Source organism: Xiphophorus hellerii, chromosome 20, assembly GCF_003331165.1.
Source record: "Xiphophorus hellerii strain 12219 chromosome 20, Xiphophorus_hellerii-4.1, whole genome shotgun sequence".
NCBI classification, from domain to species: domain Eukaryota; kingdom Metazoa; phylum Chordata; class Actinopteri; order Cyprinodontiformes; family Poeciliidae; genus Xiphophorus; species Xiphophorus hellerii.
Genome location: NC_045691.1, coordinates 21417432 through 21434673, shown reverse-complemented (window position 1 = coordinate 21434673; position 17242 = coordinate 21417432). Strand labels below are relative to the sequence as shown.

The following is a 17242-nucleotide window of genomic DNA, read 5'->3' as shown; positions in this document are numbered from 1 at the left end:
TTTTCATTGAGTTTGTGGACATTAAAAGCACAGCTTGCTGTAAACTTTCAATTTAAATTGCAGTCATAAAACTCAAAGTATGAAGAACGCAGAATTTGACAGGAATAACCCTGAAACCATTAACATTTAATAATCTGTTTGGATTCCAGTTTTATTTGTTTTCTATCTGATTTTTTTCCATACACACAATATGAACCACTCCTGAATCTATAAAGTACTATATTCTGCTTGTACCATGTATTTTGTGTTTTTCCAGTATAGTTTTTCATTCTGAGTTCATTCTGCTTCATTTTAACTGAGCATATCATTACATCCTTTGACCATGATGACCTTTTTTTGTCTGGCTTCTTCCCTCTGATGTTACGTTGGGCCTGGTCTGATTGGGTTTTCTGGCAGGACTGGGCTCATAATTTGGGTTTGATCATTTATGGCGGCAGCATCTGAACCAAGTTGACTCAGCCAGTTTGGCTGAAAAAGATTGCTGAAGATTTTATATGTATGAAACCTGACCATTATGTATATTATACATTTTTATTTGTTGTTGTGCATGTGAACCATGAGCCAAGTGAATAAATAAATCATATACATATATACACTAAAATTTTCAATAATTAAAAATCTGACCAAGCCTCTCTTGTTTTAGGTGAGTTAGAATTACGCAAACTATTTCTGGCTCCTAATTTCTTCGGACATTTTTAGACATTATTTGTAGCTTTAGTTTAAAATGATAAAGTGTTAACTCGGGGAGGACAACTTCTACTTTCAGTATTAGGAAGTAATTCAGTATTTCTGCTTGTTTTGTCTGGGGGTTAAAAGAGGCAAAAGCACAAACCAAATGGTCTAGCAGAGTTGATTTCTCTGAAAGTTTCCTGCTCTCTAGTGAAAACCTCAGCGTGAACCTGTGAGCGAGAGCGCGCTCCCGTCTCTCCGAACTGGGGCGCGCTCCCGGCATTTAATGCTCCTGATCCCCCGCGTCACTACAACAGATTTGTCACTGGCGGGAGCTGAGTTTACATTCAGCGCACGGACTGAAAACACTCTGCTGCCAAGTACCTACACACTCCCAGCAGCCAAACACACAATCATTACGGGGAGCGCGGCGTAATGGCGTCCGTGAGCGTGGTGGGGCAGCAGCCCGGTCCACACAGACTGGACTCGGAACCGCCGATCCTGCTCTTCAAACTGTCCGGCACCAAGAAGAAAATCACGCTGCCGAGGAGGTCGTCCTGGGAGAAGATGATGCTCGCCAGGAGCGGTGCGGAGAGCGGCTCGGACGCTGCTGAAGAGGAGTTGCGAACTCATCCTTTACGGAGTCCAGGACCAGCTGGAGGGATGATGCCCGCCGGAGGATGCGGTGCCTCAGCCGGCCTCCAAGCGCCACGTAGCCCCACGCAGGATGGAGAGGTGGGCAGCTGCGGCAGCGTTGCCCGAGGGATGGCCGGGCACATCACCAATGGCTACATGAGGTGTGACCCAAACCAAAACACGAGTTGTCGCAGGGGGGGATCGCTGAAGGAGCCTGGAGTCTGCGCCATGCCAAGCGGTACGACTAACAGACCGAGAAGAGCACACCGGCACCGGGACGCGTCGCACGGGAGACGGGGCTCCCGGAATGGAGACGGTCACAGCGGACAACAGAGCAATTCATCCGCGGTCTCGCCGCCCGGAGAGCGCCGCGGGCTGCCGCTGGAGCGGCTCACTCAGGGCAAGACTGGGGTGGTGAAGCTGGCCCGCACCGAGCCTCACCGCAGGGAGGCCTGGTCCATCTTCCCCCGAGAGATGGACCCCCGAGTGAGGGCAGAGAGAGGTGAAGGACACCGGTTCGAGACCAAGCCAGTGAAGCAGGACTGGTGTGACGCCTGCAGCAGACAGATCACAGCGCAGGGACTCAAGTGTCAAAGTAAGTGAAGCCGTTTATAATGACTGAAGACTATTTTAGTTACACGTGGTTCCTAAATATGCATTGTGTGTTGATATTGAAAACAAAAAAGTTCTATCTGGTTCAGTATAGAATTTTATGAGTGAAGGGCATCCAGGGCAAGATGACAGACTGATTTCTACTGATGTTTGGCGACAGAGGCGGTCCAGATTCGCATGGGATTAGATTTAAGTTCAATGCTGATTCACATTCTTCTATTAAACATATAACAGCACACAGTTGTGTCTTGCTCGTGTCACAACTTATTCTTATTATTCTACTGTTATTGTCCACAAAATATGTCTTTGATAGAGCACAAGTGATTTCCAGGAAATTTGCCCTTTGAACTTTGCACAGCTCTGATGGTTGAGAAAAGATTGGAATGCGTGGCAATTTATGCTTGAAGCTTGCTCAATAAAAGTTAAGAACATTTGAGAAATGTTGCTTATATACATGACCAAACTTGGCCACGTTTTGGCCGTAATGTCTTGTTCCCATCTATTTTAATGTGCTATTTTCAATGTCTTTATGTTTATATTCTCATTCAGACCTTGTGATTTCATTTATTTAAATCCTACATTAAGGATTTATGATTTAAGGAGGAATTATATATACATATAAGTATACGTATAATCTCGTCCAAGCCTAACAACAAATTTAAAGCTCTGACTTCAGCAGTCAAAGCACTTTTTGGGGGCCCCATCTGGGCTGGGGTAGGAGGAGATTCACTGAGCTGCAGCTTAGGTTTTGTGCCTTGGGTCGACTCTGCTTATACTCAAAAAATGGAGCATGTCGATAAGTGTATTTTGTATGGATATATCCAATATTACTCCTCAGACTGAACCAGAATCCTTCTGCGTAAATCCCTTTATCTTGTCCAGCCAGCTTTGCCTCCCAGTGTTTCCACTCTCACCAGAAAGAAACTGGAGGACAGAGACTGGAATTCATGTTGCAACAACAAAATGCTGCAAAGCGACGTTTTCTGCAGCTTTGGTTTGCTGCAAGAAAACATCAGGCCTAATGATATGTTGGGGTTTAGTTTTCTGACTGTAATGGACAATCTGAAAGGTGATAGCATTTTAAAAAATAAAAATCACCTTTCATTTTATTTGGACTCCTATTTTCTGAAACAAAGTAACCATTTTTAAGAAATGAATTGAAATGCCAGGAAACCCCCCATCTGATAAATTAACACACATTGATTGTCATTTAAAAACCCACTCATAAAGGGGGAAACCCTGACTTATTTGACTTGTTTTGTAGAAAGTCAGGTCACCGCTTAATCTCTGTGTGGGACAAAGAAAGGTTTAGCCAGGCTAATTTGACCTGGTCATGACTTTACATGTTTACAGGCAAACACAGCGGCCGCTGTTTTGCCGCAAACACTTAACTTAACACCAGCAACCTTTGTGAGCTTCACGCCACCCATGTACTGTATATGTGAATGTCTGTGTGTAAATGTGTGGTTGCTGAGCAAGCATTGTGTCAGCAACTATCTGTGACAGGGAGGCTGCGTCTGCAGAGCAGCGTGGGATAAACCAAACGGTGGACTGATTGAAAATGATGAAAGAAGGGAGTGGAGAAGGGAACAGATAATGAATCAGTGGAAAAAAAAAGGAGAAGTTAGATTCTCTGAAAAAGTGTTGCTAACGTGATGGGAATGGAGAGAGACAAAGGATCTGCGAGAGGAGAGACTTAACGTGGATGCGGGATGGAAGAAAAGAGCATGAGTTGGTCCAGCACTGCGGAGCTGTCTGATTTAGTGGGCTATCAGCAGGAGCTCACTGAAGCAAAAGCAGAGATTACTGGAGCATTTACCACACAGAGGGAGACACGGACGGACACACAGTTTCTAAGAACTTCTTTCTTTGTGGATCAAAGAAGTTACAAATCCTTGTAGCAGTATTCACATTTTCTCTGGTTGAAACCGCAAGCTAGAGTGAATTTTATTGGCTGTTTATGACACCGGCACTCTGTTTCAACGCACCTGAGTCAAATCATGAGGCGATTTGCAGGACTCTGGATAATTTGACTGGATACTGAGGGGGTAAAAAGTCTGGTTGTGTGTAATTTACTCTCCATAAAAAATACGTCTGTCCTGTGAAGTCCTCAGATCTTTGACAGAGACCAGTGTAGGTCTGGACGTTGTTAGAAAATGTTGTGTTGGCGATAATATTGATAAGTATTATGATGACACTGTTAGTTGCCACATACTCCCATTTTCTCCATTCATCTCTGTCTCATCTGTGGTTGCATCACTCTGTGACGTTTAGCATTTTTGGCTGTGTCATTAGCGTCTAGTGTGGGCATTATTCAGCTCTATTCACTTGGCTAAATATTGAATTAGCATGTAAAATGCAAGTTAATAACTCCTGGAATACAGTAGCCAACAATTACTGCGCTCCAATCAATAATTTGCTATGTGAATATTGCACACACTGATACAGTGATGGTGAAATATTTGTGATATTTTGTGCTGGCATAGACCATTAGGTAACAAGCAGCATTATTAAGACCAATGAACACAGCAGACAGGCCAGTGATGGTGCACTGTAGAGATGTTTACAGCTGGATTAGAGCATAAAACAATATCCCAAGGTCTCAACTTCTCAAACAGTGAGTTACTAGTCGTTCACTCAACAAATCTGGGCTTTATGACAGAGTAGCAGGAAGGCAGTGAATTGTTCAAAGTATATTGTTGGGATCTGACACAACATGAAAAAACCTTCACGGGGATGAAAGCTTGTGGAAGGCACAGCAGCCGTGCTTTGTTGCCAGCTGCCAATGAACCTCTGCTTGCTTCTCTGTGATGCTATCAGAGGTGAGAATTCTGCAGAGTCCTGAGGGCAACAGTACAAAGTCGGTCCTTTCGGGGTATGCTCAGAAAAGAAAAGCAAACAAATGTGTCAAAATAGCAGCAGCACACATGGACATATAATTGCCTTTCCTCTACTCCCATCAAATAACAGGGGACGAGAGACGGAGATTTGTAGCCATAAAAATTATTCTGCGTCTTTGTTTTGGTTGCTTTGCTCCGTCGGCACTTCTCGGATTTATCGCCCTCCTTCAGTTTGCTGCAGTCTGCTTGCAGATGAAGCCTATAGAAGCTGGTCCCACTGGGACTCCTGTGGCCTTGCCCTCCAGAGGAATCTGTCAGTCTAACGTCTTCGCCCAGCCTTGTCATCTGACTCCACTGCCGCCTTTCATCTTTGTGGGTTTAGCTTTTTTAGGTTTTATTTTCATTCCTCATCTTGACAGTTAGATGAGAGTGTCACGGGTGATATAGCGTTCCCACTTCAAAAACACAAGACAGGCAGTGAACAAAAAATGTGTTTTAATTTGACTGTAACTGGGCAGAAAATGAAGCATAGCTCACTCAACCCTATAAGTTTAGCGGCCATAATCTGTTGATGAGTCAATAGGCAGGCAGACTTATGCTGAAGAGAAGCTTTTCAACTCTATAAACTGAACAGAACATGAGCAAACTCACAGACCCCAGTCATCAGTCATTGTTTTTTGTGCATTGTTTTTTCTTGAAACAATGCAAGAAAATTTTTTCCACTCAAAGCAATAAGCTATTTCTCTTGGTTTTTAAGCACAGTGGACTCCTGCAGAAATAATCCACCTACTCCCGGAAACTTAAGCTGAAACATCTCGGCTCAGTGCTAGTTAACACATTATTAGCTGGCGTTTGCAAAGCAGCCAATCCAGGAGGGTCATTCATTTTTCTTGTAGCACTGAGACGGTTTCCACTGTGCGTATTAATGGATATTAATTTATATTTGGCATCCGAAGTATCAAAATAGGCAGTTATATGTCTTTACAGAAGGTCTTTAATGTACTGGTGGATTTTAGCTATTTGCACACAGTTGTGACGTCTACCTTTGTGAACATTATATGCTGATGATTTATAGTCATAAAAATACTAAAATTTGATGTAGAGTTGTATTTAATTGTATATAATTTTTTTGAAAATTGTTCATTACACCCCAGTTCCATCAGTTGTGTTTTTCATCTCCATTTGGGCCACATTTTGGACTCTTGTGAAATATCAGCTGTTGCCTTGCAGCAAGAAAGTCCTTGGTTTGAATCTTGAGCAGAAACATTTATGCATGGAGTTTACAGGTGGTCCTAGTCCAAGCATGGGTTCTCTCCAGATATACCAGCTTCCACCCACTGCCACTGAAATACATTTACATGCTACATTTATGTAGACACTTAGTTGGTGTTTTTTAAAATGCATTAAAGTCTAATGTTTAATGGTTTGCACACAGTACATACACACAGCTCACATAAAACGTGTAAAAATTCATTAATATAAAAACTCTTTATCTGGGTTATTTCATTTTAGATGTCATATTAAATGTCATCTTAAATTTCATTTAACATAAGTGTGTTTCCTTGATTTAATTTGTTGATTCTTGTCATCTTGGAGACTTAAGTGGGAATGGTCTGGGAATGGCAGCCACTATAATCCCAGCTCTGAATGTCTCATGTCTAGGATTAAATCCCAGGAATAGAGTCGTTAGGATTACAGTCAGATGTCAGATTAATATGTGATTTAATGTTTTCAGACTCTCATACTGTTGTAGATCCAGAGCTTTGACTCCTGGTTTTGGTGGTCTCCTTTGTTCGGTCTCATGCTTCTACACAGCTACATTTTAAGCAGTAGCTATTTGAAACCCATTGGTTAACAACGGGGTTTAGCACCCAAGCGGAAGAGGAAGACATGTAATGATCAGTTATGTCTTAAAACATGCATTAAGAGTTTGTTCGTGGATAATTAAGCATGATTATATATATTTTTCACTAATGTCAGATGGACAATAACCATATTTAACAACATTCCAGACTGCAAAAGTATTTCAAGTGCTTTTCCATCATGGTCACACAGTCTGTGCCTAAAAGTGTTCTTTCTGAACCATTTCATATTTTTTCAGCTGAAAACAGCAGACAGCAAACTTTGTAAGCAATGACCAAAATTACTTCAGTTCACTGCACCAAAATCTGCTGCACCAAAACAAATTGAAGCCTCATATTTTTATTAATATTTCCATTATTAATAAAAAAAAATATCCCACTGCCACATAGACTTTTGCTAATATGAAGATGTTGATAGCTAATGTTTTGTGGTAAGGAAAATTGTATGTTTAGTGTCTTTCAATTAGGAGTTTAGTGGAATCACTTCACAACCAACTTAGCTGTATTACAGTTACGGCTACTAAAACCTGTGCAGTTTGCTCTTTTTTTTGCACATTGACCCGGCTAACAATTAGAAAAACTAAATAAGATTGTATTTTTGGGCATCACATGGAAACTCATATTGGTTTTGCATAGTATTGAGTTTAATAGTTAGTTTTGATGCAGACAAATTGGATTTTAAGTTAAATATTCGAGTATGTTCCATTTACCTCACAAGTTGGAACTGAGATCTTGGAATACCATCACTCCCAGTTTAGCCATTTTCCCTTGCAAATTGAAAAGCCAGTGGAGTTTTGTATTTGTTGTTCACAGTGCAAATAGACAATATGTTACAGCAACTATCAATACCTATTATACGTTATCTGAGACATGTTGGAATTTGAAATCATGAAATACATGAAATCTCAAACAACACTCTAAATTTAACATCACCGCATAGCAAGCTCACACACTGCTGCAGATCCTTCATGGTTCTCTGCCTCTTGTATACTTTCCAGATATCTCTTCAGGGAGTTTTCAGTGTGATTTACACAGAGTGGGTCTTGAATCAAGAACCTGCTCGACCGTTTCACGCTCAGAAATCCCCACTCGAAGGGAAATATGGGTGGAGGGGAGGTGTTAAAATGGCACGTAACCCTCACGTCTAGAGAAACTGGAAGACAACACACATTTCAGCCTAAACTTTCCATCAGAGCTAATATGTCTGTCAAAATCAGCTACATGATTATTCTACTGTGTTTTACGTTTGCATTTATGGTACTGTGATGGACCGAGTTAAAAACAGGAGGAGTCACAGGACATATTAGAAAAATAGGGTTTTTTATTTTAACCCAAAGATTATAAATAACAAGAGATAAACTGAGCTCATAAAAGAGGTCAAAGAAACAAAACTGAACTCAGGCAAAAAATGTAAACAAACTGGCTGTACAAACAAACATAACTGACCTAACAAAGAAATGACACACAGGGGTTTATATACTGGCTGATCAGACCAATTAAGACACAATAGGGGTAACTAAACAGAATACAATTACAAATAACACAAAACAAATAACAGTACAGCTAAGTTTGGCTAAACTAAAGACCCAAAACTGAAAATCAAAAATATTAAACTTTAAATACTAATATTTACTTAAATACAAAACTTATCTAAAGAAAGAAACTACAAATCCCCCTGCCAGCAGGAACTAGTGGTTCAGTCCAATCAGCATGTAAGCCTGCTGAGCCCTGGCCCCCATCCTCTGTCTGGTAACTCCAAGGCAGGTAAGTACCGGAGGGAAAAACAAACAGAATTAATCTTAAGCAAACCAAATTAATTTTAAGTTGATATAAATACATATGTTAACTAAATGTGCGCGCTAACAAATAGAACAAATGCATTCAAATCAACTAATAAATGTTTTTATTGAAACTAAAGTGTTGTGTTTGTATGAAAAATGAACTGTGCATAAAAAGAGTTACCGACATCAGAGTGTGGCCATGGATTTGGCCATCACACACTCCCCCACTTCCTGGTCTTCACTCTGGCACCGAGAAAGGTAATCAGCAGTGGTGTTGTCTTTGCCGGGGATGTAGTGAACCTTAAACCGAAATGGCTGCATAGCAAGATACCATCTGGTGATTCTCCCATTAGTGTCCTTCATCCTTTCTAGCCATTGGAGGGCTCTATGATCAGTCTGAAGGGTGAATTCTCTTCCGAGCAAATAATATTTAAATGAGTCAAGGGCCCATTTAATAGCCAAGGCTTCCTTCTCCACAGTTGCATATCTTCTCTCTCTTGGCAGCAGCTTGCAGCTGATGTAGGCAACTGGATGTTGGTCCTCTGGTGGTCCCTGCAGAAGCACTGCCCCAAGACCCCTTTCAGAAGCATCAGTTTGCAACAAAAAGTCTTTTGTAAAATCTGGTGAATGCAAAACTGGATTTTTACTCAGGGATTGGCTAATGTCCTTAAAAGCTGCAACGGCATCTGCTGTCCACTGAATTTTGGTGGGACTTCTGGAACCCGTCATGTCTGTTAGAGATGCTGCTCTAGCTGAGAAATTGGGGATGAATCTGTGGTAGAATGCAGCCATGCCTAGAAAAGATCGTAGCTGTTTCCTGGTTTGTGGGAGCGGACAGGATGCTATAGCATTGATTTTATCAACTTGAGGTTTAAGAATGCCACCTCCAATAGTGAACCCAAGATACTGTATTTCTGTCTTAGCAAGAGCACACTTTGCTGGGTTGATGGTAAGGCCTGCAGAACGCAGCCGATCCAGGACCTCCTTTAGATGGTCAACATGCTCTTCCCAGGTTCTACTAAAAACCACAACATCATCAAGGTATGCACAGGTGAATGCTGAGAGCCCACAGAGTACCTGATCCATTAGTCTTTGAAATGTTGCTGGGGCCCCATGCAGACCAAATGGCAGGACTGTGAACTCAAACAATCCCCAAGGGGTGCGGAATGCTGTCAGCTCCTGGGACTGTTTGGTGAGAGGCACCTGCCAGTAGCCTTTAGACAGATCAATAGTTGTTAAATATCTTGCTTCCCCCAGGTGCTCAATGAGGTCATCAATACGTGGCATTGGGTAGGAGTCAAATTTTGATATGGAGTTGAGGTACCTGAAGTCGATGCAAAATCTTATTTTGCCATCCTTTTTCGGAACCAAAACAACTGGGTTACACCACTCACTTGTTGAAGATTGAATGATTCCTAAAGACAGCATGAGGTCCATCTCCTCCTTCAGCTCCACCCGGAAGCGTTCTGGTATCCTGTAACTCATACGCTTTATAACAGCATCCGGTTTTAGAACAATGCTGTGCTCCACCAGAGTGGTGCGACCTGGGCACTCTTGAAATATGTCAGAAGTAATAAGAGGTGTTACCTGAGACTGTTGCTCACTGGTGAGATGGCTTAGGTCCAGCACAGAGGATGTTACTGAAGGCAAATAGTCATTAACTTCTTCCTCCTCATCCACTCTGTGAATAAGCAACACTTCTGTTTCATTCTCCTTCCGTGGAACCCACTCCTTGAGAAGATTAACATGGAGCACTCGACTCCCTCGTTGGAAACCTGGTGTGGAGACTTGGTAGGTAGTAGGTCCAGTTTTCCTCAGTACTTCAAAGGGTCCCTGCCACTTTGCAAGCAACTTGCTGTCAGAAGTTGGCAACATAACCAAAACCTTTTGACCAGAAACAAAACTTCTGTGGCGAGCTTTTTTATCAAACCAAACCTTTTGATATTTCTGTGCAGCTGCCATGTGACTCTGAGCTAACTCACTCATCTGCTGCAGTTTATCCCTCATATGGAGGACAAATGAAATAATATTAACAGGATCCTCTTTACTTTGGTCTCCCTCCCATGCATCTCTCAGCAGGGTCAGAGGGCCCCTCACATCATGGCCATAAAGGAGCTCAAATGGGGAGAAACCTGTGGAAGCCTGAGGAACCTCCCTGTAGGCAAAAAGGAGGTATGGCAACCACTGATCCCAATCAGAGCCTGTATCATTAACAAACTTACGAAGCATTTGTTTTAAAGTTTGATTAAAACGCTCCGTCAGGCCATCCGTCTGTGGGTGGTATGGTGTCGTCCTCATGCTCCTGATGCCCAACAGCTTGTAGACCTGTTTCAATAGTGTGGACATAAAGTTAGTGCCTTGATCAGTTAGAATTTCCTGTGGAAATCCAACCCTTGAGAAAAGTTGAATCAGTGAGGAAGCTACATGTTTTGCTTTAACAGTCTTTAATGGAAAAACTTCAGGATATCTGGTCGCATAGTCTGTAATGACTAGCATAAAGCGATTTCCAGATTTACTTTTTTCCACAGGGCCAACTATGTCCATCCCAAGACGTAGAAAAGGTGTGCCAATGATGGGCAGGGGTTGAAGTGGTGCTTTGGTAGGGACTCTAATTGAGGTTTTCTGACACTCAGGGCAGCTTCTGCAAAATAAAGCAACATCTGATCTCAAACCAGGCCAGAAAAAATACCGCTTAATGCGAGCAGTGGTCTTATACTTCCCAAGGTGGCCAGCCCAGGGAATAGAGTGTCCCAAAGTCAGCACTGTCTCACGAGCCTCCTTAGGGACAACTAACTGCTTAAACTGGCCATGTTGATGGTATAAAATGCCATCCTGCAGTATATACTGCTCTTTATTTGTGTCAGACCCTACAGAGGCCTCCCCCCTAGCCTTCAGCAACAGGGCAGACAAAGTTGGATCATTCTGCTGCATTTGTCTGATGTTTGTGGGTATTGAAAAACCCAGTGGCATATCTGGAGCCACTTCAACTGAAGTCTCACCCAGTGCATGTTGAAATTTCTCCCGCCTTCTTTGACTGCGTGGCTTCCGTGATTTCCCAGGTTCTGTCTGCAGCTCAGCCTCAAAAAAGGGTAAAGCACTGAGTGTTGCAAAATGCTCATCTTGATTTTTAGCTTGGGACCTGGTTACAGCCACATTACAGCTCTGCACATCCCTCAATAAATCATAAATAACAGGCAGATCCTCCCCAAGAACTACAGGATAGGGTAGGTTATCAGCTACCCCAACCTTCAACAAATAGGGAGCCCCCTGCACCTCAACAAACATATCAGCAGTGGGGTATGATTTCTCATCACCATGTATACAGCAAACTGATATTGTTTCAGAAGGGCATATACAATTAGTTGGCACATGGTTCTTGTGCACTAGAGTCTGTGTGCTGCCAGTATCTATTAAAGCATTCATTTCATGTCCAGCAATCTTCACTAGGATGATTTTATTTGACTGCTTTATTTCAGGTTTAATACCCATATTCTGGTGAGGCACAAAACACATTTGAGTTAGCTTACTTTGATTCTTGGGGCACATGGGCTTGGTGTGACCTTCTTGTCCACAGAGGTAACACACTGGTGGTCTTTTTCCTGTCTTGAAAGGCTGATTTTCTCTTAAAAAAGGCTTACCCACACCTGTTGCTAACTTTTGATGAGGTTGAGAGGGTTGTAGCCGAAGTGAGTCTTTAGCAGCTCTCCATGCACTGTTGCTCCATGGCTGACTCCTACTTCTGGCAGCTACAAACACATCCGCCAGAGTAGCAGCTTCTGCAGCAGACTTTGGATTGTGCTCCTTGATCCAGACCTGAAGCTCAGGACACAGCATTCTCAAAAATTGTTCCAGAATAATCAATTCACCAACTTGTTTCACAGTTTTATCTTTAGGCTGAATCCACTTCTCATAAAGTTCTTTGAGTCTTGAATACAATTCCTTTGGACTCTCATCAAGACTATCAAGGCAGCGAAATCTTTGCCGGTACGTTTCTGGATTTAGATCATATTTTTGTAAAATGGCAGCTTTTACCTTTTCATATTCCAGGGAATCATCCACATCCATGTTAACATAGGCGCTGCGAGCCTTACCCGTCAGAAGAGGAATGAGATGAAAAATCCAGTCCAACTTTGGCCAACGATAAGCAGCTGCAATTCTCTCAAAAGTGGTCAGAAAGTGTTCAATATCATCTTCAACAGTTAATTTTTCCAATTTAGGATGATGAATGTGCACAGACTGACCTATTGAGCTGGAAGCTGAATCCTCAGGTTGAGATGTTGCTTGAATCTGATGATCAGTTTGAATTTCAACAGGCTGTGGATCAATTGATGTGGGCTCAGGGGGCGGGGTTGTCCTGGCATGCATTTCCATTTGCAAAAGCCGAAACTGGTGTTGCAAACACTTGAAGCGCTGTTCTTGCTGTGCAGAAACCTCTCTCTGCTTTTTCTCCCGAACTTCCTGTTGTCCCATGAAGGCCTGAAGAATTCCAGCAATATCATGCAGAGTTGGTTCTCTGGTCTCATCATGCTCAGTGTCTCCAGCTGCTGCTGAAGCTCCTCCTTCCATTTCCTCCCTCTCTGACTGCTGGGAAACCTCTTTGGTCTCAACCTTGTTTCCTTTTCTTGGGCGCACACCATTCTGCATGGCTCAAAAATTTGTTGGAGGGGGTTAGTAAAAAAAAAAATTACTCACAAAAATCAAAAAATAGAAAAAAAATCCTGCCTCCTCAACTCAAAATCCTCACTTCTGACACCACATGTGATGGACCGAGTTAAAAACAGGAGGAGTCACAGGACATATTAGAAAAATAGGGTTTTTTATTTTAACCCAAAGATTATAAATAACAAGAGATAAACTGAGCTCATAAAAGAGGTCAAAGAAACAAAACTGAACTCAGGCAAAAAATGTAAACAAACTGGCTGTACAAACAAACATAACTGACCTAACAAAGAAATGACACACAGGGGTTTATATACTGGCTGATCAGACCAATTAAGACACAATAGGGGTAACTAAACAGAATACAATTACAAATAACACAAAACAAATAACAGTACAGCTAAGTTTGGCTAAACTAAAGACCCAAAACTGAAAATCAAAAATATTAAACTTTAAATACTAATATTTACTTAAATACAAAACTTATCTAAAGAAAGAAACTACAAATCCCCCTGCCAGCAGGAACTAGTGGTTCAGTCCAATCAGCATGTAAGCCTGCTGAGCCCTGGCCCCCATCCTCTGTCTGGTAACTCCAAGGCAGGTAAGTACCGGAGGGAAAAACAAACAGAATTAATCTTAAGCAAACCAAATTAATTTTAAGTTGATATAAATACATATGTTAACTAAATGTGCGCGCTAACAAATAGAACAAATGCATTCAAATCAACTAATAAATGTTTTTATTGAAACTAAAGTGTTGTGTTTGTATGAAAAATGAACTGTGCATAAAAAGAGTTACCGACATCAGAGTGTGGCCATGGATTTGGCCATCACAGGTACCTTTACAGTATTCTAGTGCAAAATAAGTTATTGCAAAGTGGATGGAAAATGAAAGAAAAATCTGAAAACAAGTAATGTGCATTGATATTCCACCACCTTTTCCTTATATGCATAAATAAAACCTAGTACAGCTAATTGCCTTCAGATATCAGTCAATTATTGTATATATTAGTGTGTAGTTTCATCTCAGTATAAATCCAGCTGTTCTGTGAAGGCCTGAGCGAGCAAACAGCATCATGAAGAGGAAGGAACACAGCAGACAGGTCAGGGAAGGGAGTTGTGGAGAAGTTTCAAGCACTTTTACATTATAAAATTGTATATCACCCTTTAGGCATCTCGCAGATGCCTAAAGGGTGTTCAATCACCCTTTAGGAAAGGGTGTTTCATTTTCAAATGTTCAATCATTTGAAAATGAAAAGATCACGGCACATCTCAAAGCCTGCTGAGAGATGGCTCTCCACCTAAACCTACAGACCTGGCAAGAGGAGCAAAAAATTGCAGATGCATCCTAGAGGCGAATGGTAAATCTGGAGGAGCTGCAGAGATCCTGTTGACATGACAACTCATGGAGTTCACAAATCTCTTTCTTTATGAGACAGAGGCTAGAAGAAAGCCAGTGCCAGGAGAAGCCGTGTTTACAGATCGTCACAAGCCGCTTTGAAATATGATGGTGGCAGCCGCATGCTGTGGGGATGTTTCTCCTCGTAGTGGCTGGAAACCTGGTCTTTTAGTAGAACCATGACCCTAAACGTACAGTCAGAGCTGCATAATGATGTTTTAAAATGGCCTAGTAAAAAAACCTAGATCTAAATCCAATTGCAAATCTGTGGAACTTCTTGAAAATAGCTGTTCAAAGATGGTCTGCATCCAGTCTGACTGACCATTTTGCAAAGAACAGGCTAACACTTCAGTCTCTAGACGAGCAAAGCTGGTAAAAACTTCTATAAAGGGTTGAAAGAAAAAATATTTTTCTTTCCAATTCAATATTAGGCACTCCTTTGTGTATAAGTTCAAGGGGTTAGGACATTTTCTTGAGATCTAAACCATAAGGAAAGCTGCATCTCCAGTGCCGTCTGCATTAAAAAACAGTGGTGACTTTCAATGAAGTTTATTTTTAGGATGCCCTTGGCTGGATACTGTTCAGAGGACTGCAGACCTGTCTTACACCAAAGATAGCACATAAAAAGAATGCATTTCCTCCAGCAGGTACACAGAATTGGACAGCTGCTCCATCGGTGCAAAAACCCACTTCTGACGTCCTTGCTTGTGATTATGTAATAATAACCGTGAGTCAAAGCGGTGAGCACATCGTCCTGTTTCTTCTGTTTCAGAAGTAGGACAGGAGAAGAACTCCATGTGGCTCTTCTTCTTTCCTCTTCACAGAGCATATTAATAACCGACGGACCGCACGTCATCTCAACCCACACGATGCGTTCGCTTTGCACAGACGAGATATTCCACTGTTGTGGTGCGAAAGAGACTGGCTGACTCACTTCCCCTCAGTGAGGAGACTGAAAAGAGGGATAAGAGACGAGACAGTGTCAGTGATCGCCTCTCTGGAGTCAGAGGAATGGCTGCTGAATAAAAATCGATCACTGACGAAGAGGAAGATGTTTTTGTTGTTGGGAAAAAAAGAGGAGAGAAAGTAGCAGAGGAGCTTCAAGAGGAGTGTTTGTATTTGGGGGTGTCTGTCTCTTTAAGCTGGCTGGTTGATACTGCAGAGTGTGTGGGTGCTGCAGTAGACACAGAGAGAGGATGAGGGAGCAGTGGCAACAGCAGGACGAGAGAGGAACAAGCCCTCCAGCACAGATTCAGGTCTCAAGTCTCCACGCTCAGGTGTGAGGTGCACCGTTCAAGAGGTGGGAGCATAGGGGACTCTCTGTGGAGAACAGGTGGAGGGGTGGCAGAGCGTGTGGAGAGGGGGCTGTTTATTCGGAGCGTGGCACCGGTGGCAGAGTGGCTCCGCTGGGATGGCAGAGGGGGGCAGCTGGTGGGCTGGCGCTGGGGCAGTCCACAAAGGGACAGGGTCAGCCGGCGACAGGACAGGCGATCCAGCGACAGCTATGCACACCGGACGGTGCCTACCGGATGGTGTCAACATGCTCCATCCATGGCACAGATAGCACCTCTCCGCTCGGGGCAGGAGGAGGGAGAACGGGAGGTTGGGGAAGGGCTGGGGCGAGTCGAACCAGTGGGGAGGACGTTTCTGGGCCAGGTGTCCTTGTGTCTGGAGGAAGTCAAGGGGGATTCAGAAGTGGATGCCGGTAGCGCGTGCTTCGGCCATGTGTCACGGCGGCTGGGCCGGCTGCTGAAGAGGCTGCCCAAATCTCGCTCCTGGAGCGACAGCTTGAGGATCCTGCGAAGATCATCGTCTAATGGATCCTTGCTTACCAACTCAGGTACGACAACGGCAAATAAAAATCTCCTCACGTTTGTCATGATGTGAACGGGAGTCTGTCCTGTGAGGGAAGAGAAAAAGTTGATGAGTAGACAAGTTGAGCTGCGCTGGCCTCAGAGGCCGGCTATAGGCCAAAATATTTCTGTTTTGTGTCGACCGTTCTGTACACTATTGAACAGCCATGCCTCGAAACACCGTGTTAGCCTTTGTCTCTAAAACACTATTGACTGATCCATTCCTGTTGCTTTTTGTGTAAGAGAAAATGGTATCTACTCACCACATTCCAGAATGTAATAGATATATAATTGGATCAATAAATATTCACTTATTTAAGAAGTCTGATAAAATTAGAAATAACTGTTAATTAAATACAATTATGAATAGTTAAGAAATAGTTTTTTTTGTAAATACATGTAAAAATTCACATTATACTATTTTTAAACTATTATGTGTTCATACTTATATATTTTATAATTATTTCAGTGTTAGCATCATCATGCAGGGCTAAATTGTAGAAAACCATTACATGACCCATTTTATGTTTATTTAATATGAAAAGATTTTTTTTTTTACATTTCTCATATTTAATTACTAAAAAAAATCTTTGACCAATTTAGTTATTAATTGTAGTACTTTGCAAGTTTATTGAAGTTATCACATAAAAGATAATTCATTTCAATGTGACAGGTTTGGCCTTCCATACTCTTCACCCATCATCAGGGTCCGGCACGCACACTGGTTGGAAACAACCAAGTGAAAAAGCTCAGCTGGCAGCTGCAGTTGCTTTTGCACCTCCAGAAAGTCGCCATCTCACTCAGACGGATCCAAAACACACTTTCAGTTTGAGCCTCTAAAATCCCCCGTAAGTGAATTATGATATTGACTTTGTTCTGTCTGGCAGAAATTTGAGAAAAGATGGAGCCTACCATAATCTGCGCAGCATCG

At 42.4% G+C, this 17242-nt stretch overlaps 1 protein-coding gene across 2 annotated transcripts in view; it reads left to right on the top strand.

The window, feature by feature from the left end:
• The first annotated feature begins 949 nt into the window (after positions 1-949).
• The window catches only part of rassf5 (Ras association domain family member 5), a 40305-nt gene continuing 24012 nt past the window's right edge, over positions 950-17242 (top strand). Inside the window, exon 1 of one of the 2 annotated variants that reach the window (XM_032548927.1) lies at positions 950-1900. In XM_032548927.1, the coding sequence (XP_032404818.1) occupies positions 1105-1900 (796 nt within the window). In that variant the 5' untranslated portion in view covers positions 950-1104. Of the gene's footprint in view, positions 1901-15303; positions 16299-17242 lie in introns of those variants that run through there. The other variant, XM_032548928.1, reaches the window with a different exon arrangement.